Source organism: Rhincodon typus, unplaced genomic scaffold (assembly GCF_021869965.1).
Source record: "Rhincodon typus isolate 14 unplaced genomic scaffold, sRhiTyp1.1 hic_rhity00001004, whole genome shotgun sequence".
Classification (NCBI taxonomy): domain Eukaryota; kingdom Metazoa; phylum Chordata; class Chondrichthyes; order Orectolobiformes; family Rhincodontidae; genus Rhincodon; species Rhincodon typus.
The window spans coordinates 12,647-21,776 of NW_025966642.1; the positions used below are offsets into that span (position 1 = coordinate 12,647).

The window sequence follows — 9,130 nt, forward strand, 5'->3', positions numbered from 1 at the left end:
TCCATATCCAAGCAGAACCGATTCTGGAACAAAGAAAAGTCTTGCGCTCAGTGGAACCCAGGGTCACTTGTCAAGATGTAATTGAAGCAGGAATCTCGCACCAATCCTTAATTAGGATCAGTGACAGCTAAAGCTTCTTAAACACGAGAAAGCCGTGGGCCGGGAGCTCACTGCTGGCTATAAAGCGGGCTGGCGCTCAGCGGGCTGGTGCTCAGGGCCCTGCGCAGATTCAGGGAGCGCGATGGGACATTGGTTGGTTTGTTGGCTGTGCCTTGGGGCTGCTCTGCCCCTCCTGGCCTCTGCTGTGTGTGACCTGGAGGCTGCCGTGCGGCCCGCCCGCTATCAGCAGCACTGACTGTATCAAGCAGGGCTGCTGCTCTGAGTCACCGAGCCTCAGTGGGCAGCCCTGTTTCTACAACCTGAGAGAGAGCCCGGGTAAGCAGCCCCCTCCCGGATCCCACAGCGAGCAAATGAGCCTGACACTGAAGCAATCAGCTGGGACTTTGTTCCTGTTTCCTCGTGCAATGGTGAAGGACTGTTTGTGGGGAGTCAGTGGGAGGGAGACAAACTAACCTGTGCCTGAGAAAATAACCCAGCAATGTGACACTGTCTCCCTCCTAGAGTAGGGGATGGTCCCGAGTGACGTGGTTGGTTTGATGATGGCTAACGTTATTTTGGTCAAATTGGATTGTTCCTATTACACTGGAATGAGGTGCTTAACTGAAGCTTGGTCAGGGAGGTTGATGTGGTATAATTTCATGAAATTTCCCAATACCCTGTAATGTTCAAGTGGTTATTGTTTTATTTAACTGTTTAGTAGGGTATTTTACCTCAATTGCATGAAGTTAGAAACTTCACAGTTGAAATCATGCTGCTTGGGATACTGCCCTGAGTTCTTCACGTGGATATTATTTGATTCTTCTGTAGAGCCCAATAGATTGAACTTCAGGACACAAGATTGGTGTTTGAGGTAGATAAATCACATGGTCTGTGTAGCTTGTGTCCCTGCACCAAAGGCGGTGGAGATGGATTACAGCAAACCCTGTCATACTGAACCCTCCCCACATTAGAGGGGGTCAGAGGCAAGTCCTGGCTATGGGCCAGTTTATATCTCTCCACTTTTGAGAGCAAATCAAATATAGGTGCTTTGTAGAAGTTGATGACAAGGAAACCAATCACTGGCTAATAGTCAAATAAAACCCCTGAAGAGTTACCTCAATTTAGATATTGGATGCAACAAAATCTTGTTGGGGAAGCAAATTGGATATGTTTCTACCTTTGTTTTGTTCCTTACGCATGTTGGTCAAAACTCTGCAGCCTTGAATTATTGTGAGTAACCACTGCATAAATGAAACAAAAACATACTGTGGGCCATAGAAGGTAATAGTATCTGACTGTCCAGTAGTAAGTGTTCCATATTAGTGTGATTCAACTCTCAGGCCAGCAGCATGATGGTGGGGAAGGTGCAAAAGATGTTGATATGGAAGTGAGATCCCCTTCAGAAAAGGAATGGGGACAGCCAATATAAAATCACTGGCATAGGTCTGAAGTAGGCACAGCTATATGGCACCATGTTGCCATCTTTCCAGTTAATGCTGGATGTGCAGGCCCTTGAGGCTGGTGACTTTGAGATGAGCCCCTGTTGTGGTGTTTTTGTTGCAATATTAAATGGGAGATGCTGTGATTATCTAATCAAAAGGATTGAGACTTGTTTCAATGTACAACATTGAGAGATCTTGTCTTCTGTTAGACCAGGACTGGGGACAGACTTTCTTGAACAAGCTGGAGAAATAATGTTGTTTTTGCACCACTTGTAGTATTAATGACCAAGGGATGATTTGAAAGAATGGTCCATCTTTTGAACGAATGGTCCTTCAAGGAAACGAACTTGAAGCATAGATTGGAGCTGGGCAGTGAGACAGACTGTTATATTGTTCCAAGTGCATCTGGGCTGAATGGCCTCTGTAGTAAAGGACTGTTGACTGTGATCTCCACTGAACAGTCAAAGTCGGCTTGTATAACTGGTATTTTACTTCTGATTTGAATTTTAGTTGTGATGACACTCTTGCATCATGTGAAGATGGAAAACCAAATGTAGAACATTAAGGCAGAAAAAGGCACTAACCTTGCAATCGTTCCGCACTTGTTCAGCAGACCTGGTAACCAGGCACAAGTCCTCTTTGATATGCTGCCACTGCAGCCACAATTGTTGCCTTCACTGGGCCACACCAGTGCAGATACCACAGGATACTGCACCAGCCCAGACTCGCCGCTACCATGAGTCTGCTTCAGGCCCACCTCACTAAGGCAGCTGCTGCCAGATCCTGTACTGGGCCCAGATTCCCTTTCACTACCACCTCTATGAATCTCTACTGTATGTAGATGCTGCCAGGAACCCAAACTCTCCAACTGTATTTGACGGCAACAGGCTTGGTTGTTTTTGGGTGAAGATGGATGTCGGGCACAAATGTTTCTTCCTTTTCAACCCTCCCCAACAAATAGTGTCTAACTGACATTACAGCCAGTAACACTGGAATGGTCTAGTGCTGCTGAACAAGCTGTTGTACTGAAACATTCCCATGCTTCCTGTAACCTTTCAGTTCTAATCCTGACAGTAGAGTTGTTGTTAAACACCTCTTTAGCCAACATTCTGATTCTTAGACTTGACTTTTTTTGTGCTCATGTTTTAATCCAGCCCTGTTCTGAGCATCACTTCTCCAGCACCTGTGGCAATGACACTAAGCAGTGTTCTGCCTTGAGTTTGGTTGGCCCCTGTTTTCTGACTTGAACCATAATCAAGCTTTGGCCCAGATGACCAGGTGAAGGCTTGCTCATTACACAGTTAGTGATACACTCCCTAGATTGATCTGTTACTTGGTTTGAGTTCATGTTTCATAGCTTTGCTAGTTGAACAGTGGAAGTTTCTTCCACTTGGTGGGCTGAATAGACCGAGGAAGAAGTGAAACAGTTGCTCACTGCACTGTCATCACTACAGACATGACATGGTTAAGTACAGCAGGTCTGTAGCTGGCTCAGCTTTCCTGGAGATTTCTCTTGATGCACAACAGTGTGTTTCCCAAATCCCAGTTTGTTTGTGGTTTGTTTTTATTTTTGGCCATTCAGCCCTGTGAGCCTGCTCCACCACTAAGCATTGTGGTGATACTCAACACCATTCCTGCTTTCTTTCCTTACCCCTTGATGAACATTCCTTACACCACCACCCCTTAAGCTGCACGTGCATCTGCCCCAGGGTTAGGAGCTGCGGTGGGCAGGCTGATGTTGTTCACTGTTAGTTCCAGACTCTGCTACTGCATGTGGACCTTGTGCCCATGGAGCTGACATTCAAACACGTCCTGCCCCTGATACCTTTCTATAACAATCTATATTCTTAAATGTTTTGTTTTAACACTCTATTTTGGAAATTTTGTGCCATTCCATTGTTCTTAACTTCTCATTCCTTCCTTTCAAATAATTCATTGATATTCCGAGGGTAACTGAATAATAAATGCTTCTTTCTGTTCTGGAGTACACCCACGAACCTATCCACTTTATTGGGTGGTCACAAGGCTTCTACAGTGCCTCCAAGGATGCTTTCAATTTTTTAAAAGGCAGGAAATCTGCCTTACTTTTATTATTTCAAGTAGCATAACTGTTATAGCTATGAATGATTCTGGGTCTGAGTCTTGATCCCTCTGTTGGGTTTCTAAGGCCACAACCACCAGTGGGGAAACTAAGTCTCTTTCTTTGCAGTGTGTACAGCAGATGGCCAGTTCATTCTAGCAATCACCAGGAACCTGACCCGTCCTGCCCTCAACCTGTCATCTCTGTATGTGAAAGATGGACAAGAAGCTGAGTGCAGGCCTAAGCTCATCACAGCGGAACTTGTAGCCTTCCGCTTCCCAATTACCTCTTGTGGCTCGACCCAGCGGGTGAGTATTGGAGGGTCCAGCATTCTGTCCCTTTGAATGGGCCAGCTCCCTATTAAACAGTGTCCTCCATTGCAGGAGGAGACTGGAAGCTTTGTGTATGAAACCGACATCTTGGGGAAGAGGATGATTCAGACGGGGCCACAGGGCTCAATAACCAGGGACAGCACCTTCAGGTGAGAGGGCAGTGGGGTTTGTTGGTATGTAGAGGGAAGTGTTACAGACTGAAACTCCTCCTATTTGTGTCTCAACAGCCTGCACGTCCAGTGCAAGTACAAGGGGGAGCATGAGGCTGGCTTGCAAATCAATGTCTCAGTTTACACACTCCCTCCACCACCAGCTGCTTCTGAAGATGGGATTTTGAGGCTGGAACTGCGAATAGCAAAAGGTAGTGCTGCCCTAGTAATAGAGCACCAAGAATGTATTCCTTCAGGGAGTGACTGGTTTTGTTTCTGTTAGATGGCAATTACAGGCTGTGGTACAAGGACAGTGACTACCCCATTGAGAGAATCCTTTGGGAGTCAGTGTTTGTTGAGGTTCGTGCGAAGGATCGCACTGACCCAATGATTGTCCTGAGATTGCGTGACTGCTGGGCAACTCCTGTGCCAGCCCCTGACCATAAGGTGCAGTGGACTCTCCTGGTGGATGGGTAAGGACTCTGAATGGAAAGGCTAATGGCTTTAGCTGATATCAAACACCATGATGATGGTCAAACAGCTCCTGTCAAGGCCAGGATTACTGGATCAATATTTCTATGGTCTGGGAGAGTCTGAAACAATGATCCAGCTCTTGTCAAATCTCTTCAAATATCAGCCCTCCTGATATGATTATTGCTAATACACTAATTTCTGCAACTGCTAACTTTGATGCAGTGGGACAGACTCTGCAAACTAGCAATGGGCCATATGTATTTCCTGGAATACACGTGCCACTGCTCAACATGCTGTCTACTCCTACAATAAAAGCAGAGTACTGCAGATGCTGGAGAAACTGTCTCCGTCTCTGTCTTTGTCAGCAACTGTAACTTGAGATCCTATGCAGTCACTTCCAGGTTTGGCCAGGCCAGGCCCTGTGCATCCCTTTATAGCTGGCTAAGCTTTACTCTGGAATGACCGGTTGAATTTACCTAACTAACTTGGCATCGTTTGCAGCACCAGTTCACATTTCACCCCAAGAATGTATCGAGACAGGAGTTTTAACACCACATTCTGAGTAGTTTGTAACTTAAATCCAATCCCAATGAAGCTATTATCGTTGGATCCCTCTTCTTCAGTCTCCCATTTTTCACCAGGAGAACTGACTGACTGGTTTAGAGCAGGGAGCACAAGGGATAATATTCCCTCCAGAAGCTCCCCTCTGGCCTTGTTTGCTGCAGCCATAAATGGCCAAGATGTCATTGCAGTAGATCAATATTTCTCCTACTACCACTGACTGAGCCTTCCTGTTTCAGGTGCCCCTATGAGGGTGATGACTACCTGACTGTCCTACACCCAGTAGATGCCTCTTCTGGCCTGCAGTTCCCAACCCATCACAAGCGGTTTGAAGTGAAGACCTTTGTTTTCTTGGATGGTGTGTCTGAGCAGCCGCTCTCTGGACAGGTAACCAAATTCTCAGAATCAGACCAAGTTCACGAAATCTTGCTGGTGCTCTGCAATCAATCCTGGGGTATTATTCTACAGGAAGCTCCCTTAAATCATCTGTCCTCTTCTTTTCTAGGTGTTCTTGCATTGCAGTGCTGAAGTTTGCTCTCCCTCTGGTCTGGATGACTGTGCACCCAGATGTGGTTCGAGTGAGTTCCTTATTCTGTGGAAGGCCAGTGGTGTTTTAAATGGCCTCTATTGAGAAAATAGTGAGCCATGTGAATAAAGGAGAAACTTGCAGATGGCCTTTTCCTGAAGGTGCCACGTGAGCTTGCACCCTGCACTAAAATCCTCTTTCCTAACATGAGGAATGCCTTTCCTCCTGTAATGGAAGACAGAAGGCATGAATGGGTCATCTAAGCTGGCAAGTGGATGTTGGAATTCAATTCACTAAATGTCTTTCTGGGTACTTCATGCAAGCAATAAATTAGATTGCAGAGATGGGTATAAGGAGTGAAGAGAATGGTAGTGTTGCCAGATGAGCAATCCAGAACTCCAGGCTAATGGTCAAGGGATCTGGTTCAAATCTTGCCACAGCAAGCAATGAAATCTGAATTCCAGATTGAAAAGCTAGTGGTGGCATGTAGCTGCTGTAGACTTCAAAACTCTTCCCTTTCAGGTAGGATGTCTTCTGCCCCTGCCTGGCCAGAGCTAAATTTTATTTCCAGACACAGTATACAATGTGTGGCTGACTCTAACTGCCTTCCATACCAGTAGGAGGAGCTACAAATTCTGGCCCAGCCAGAGGTGCCCACTCCCTTGAACAATGGGATGTAATGTCAAATCTGCACGAATGCAGAAGAACAGAACTGCAGAATGAGCTCTTCCACTTTAGCAGGAAGACTAGAACAGCATCGTCTGGGCAGAATAACAGCAGTAGTGAAGGGCTTTCCATGCCTTCCATTATATGGATCATTGGTTTGCAGGTGCAGCAACCACTGCACTAAATGTATGGCAGGAGGTCTCAACAGGTCTTCACCACACCTATGCTACATAGTCGAGGTCACTATCTTTCTACAATTGCACGAAACAGTCAGGAAGCTGCCCATCCTGCAATGATGTATCTTTAAAAAGTTGAACCTCTCCTGAGTTTAGAATGAAGTGATCATAGTGGGTCCAGGGCTGAATGGTTCTGAAGGTAGCTGCTGAAGGACAGTCTCTGCCTAGAGCTAGGCTCAGTTTAACAATCTCTTCTGAAGGTCCAGATCTTCCTCAGGACTTCAATTCAGAGGCAGATTCTAGGCATGATGGGTTGGGTGGTACAGACATTCAGTAACAGTTCCTGAACGTAGCACCTACCTTTACCCAACTAGGGATGGGCCCACATCCCTCAAGTGAGTGAGGTTCAGATCCCAATCTGATCAGCCATGTTTCCAAATGGTAGGAGCTGAATGTCCTCCTGTTCAGACTCCTGAATTAGGAAGCCATCTGCTCCAGATTTCCTTTGGACCAACACACAGAATTCCTGCTGGCCTGCCTGTGGCTTAATCCCTTCTGTATGCCCAGTGAAAGGTGTCTTTATGTAAATGTGAACTACAAATCCATCTCTAAAACATTGACTTGTCCCACCCCCTCCCTTAATGCCCATAACTAAAGGCCTGGACTCTATGGTCACAGATAGGAATGCATGCCACTGAGCTGAAGCTCTGGTGATTATGAGCCTGGACCAAGAACTTGCCTAACTGTAACAAGGTCCCAGCATTTTTTTGAATTAGTGTACTGGGCTCTAAAAGCTAAAGGTTAGAACAACAAGGGAATGAAGCTCAATATGAACCAGGCACTTGACTCAAGCATGAATATTGAATGTACAATGGTTATGTACACTTCCCTTAAGTACTTGTCATTTCAAGCGCTACAACAGTTGCCTCAGGTTCTCCAATGTCAATGGCTTTAATTTCTTTATTTGGAGTCCAGTGCAGCCTGACCAAAAATCAGTGATTAACCAAATATTAACATTTCACTATTTAAACTAAAATCAGTTTGTTGGGGTTGCTAAGTATTTGCTAGCTGCCACCAATGGCAGATCACAAGTCTGTGTGTACATAGAAACACTTGTGAACTTGGAGCAAACTGTAGTACTAACTTACTAACTCCCAGTATTGGGTCAGAACTGTCTAATCTTTGCCTTGCTGCAACAGGGCAGCGCAGGAGTACCCATGACCATGAGGGGACAGTAGTGAGTGCACCTGGCCCAATCCTCCTGGGAAGGAATGGTTACATTGCCAAGAAACAACTTGGAGCAAATGGTAAGTGAAGCCCCTGCAATAGGTCACCTGTGACCTCCAGCAAAAAGAAACCTTCTTCTGATCTCCCTCTCTCACAGATGTTTCTGGCAGACCTTGGGTTCTGCATGGAGTAGCCATTGGCCTCATGGTGGTGTCTGTCTCTCTGCTGTTAGTGATGGTTGCAGTGTACGTGAAGAGACCAAGAGCTGCTGCTGTGTCTCCCTGTCATGATGAATTGTAAACCCTGAACAGAAATAAACCAGATGGACAAACGTGCCAAGAGTGCTTTTTGAACAATCTGAGCCAACATTAGCCATCCTGCTGCTAATGAGGGATGGGTGGCAACTGAATCTATGCTGTTGGATAGAGCCTCAATCTAATCCAGAATCTGCTACAGCTTATACTGCTTCAGTAAGTTTGGATCAGTTATTTAACTGTCGGGAAATTTTCCAAAGCAAACTTGCATGCAGCTCACTTGAACAAGGAGTAGTGCATCCAAGTTCAGACCAGCTCAGCCACTTGATATAGAGGTTGATATCATTGACCCTTGAAATATCACTGTCTACCCTGAACCTTTTCACCCAATTCTTCCTTAGAATCTATCCACATCTACTTCAAATATTGAAGGCCTCTGCTTCCTCTAAGGGAATGTTTCAAAGATGCTCAAACCTAAATTATCCCTCTTTTAAAATGGCAACTCCTAACTTGAAATCCCCTTGCATCTAAGGGAACATCCCCTTCCATTGAACTGGACAAGACCCACCCTGACTCCATTAATTCAGTCCTCTTGCTCTTTAGCTACAAGTCCTGCCTTTTCTCCTCCAATAACACTCCTTCATCTCAGGGTATGATGTCAAACCTCTAAACTGTCCTCATGTACTTGCTCACTGCATACAGTACCCAGATGTGCCCTTGTCACACCTCCAGCCTGTAGCTTCCAGCTTCCTTAGATTTGTTCCTTCTGCATTAGTTGCACTTGTCTCCCAAATCAAGAATATTTCAGAAGCTGAATTAAAACCAAATGCATCCAGTATCTCTCAGTGGATGAAGGCTGTCAGGGCCTGGACACTTCTCAGCCTGCAGCTCCAACTACTTGTTTCCAAGTCCCTCCTTACCACTTCCTGATTCATAATATATTCTGGGATGCTACATTGTAGCTATCACAGGATCCAAAATAGCTGTTAACATCCAATGTTAGAGCATTCATAAGTTGGGATTTTTTAAGAAAATCATTACATTTGTGGCTCGGTGATCACTCTTCTGGTGTCCTTAATCTTTGTCCAATCCTGATTTACCGAGGTAGACAGCACAACTATGTTGCGTTTTTTGTTTTTTTGGC

The 9,130-nt window shown here is 45.5% G+C and overlaps 1 protein-coding gene across 1 annotated transcript; it reads left to right on the forward strand.

The window, feature by feature from the left end:
• The first annotated feature begins 205 nt into the window (after positions 1-205).
• On the forward strand, positions 206-8,064 carry LOC125481142 (zona pellucida sperm-binding protein 4-like). The gene is given in 10 exon segments (XM_048592315.1): positions 206-312; positions 314-435; positions 3,751-3,929; positions 4,005-4,102; positions 4,181-4,314; positions 4,386-4,575; positions 5,377-5,524; positions 5,643-5,715; positions 7,705-7,812; positions 7,890-8,064. Coding segments are annotated over 10 exon segments (1,266 nt in total). The 5' UTR covers positions 206-241; the 3' UTR covers positions 8,033-8,064.
• Positions 8,065-9,130: the final 1,066 nt, after the last annotated feature.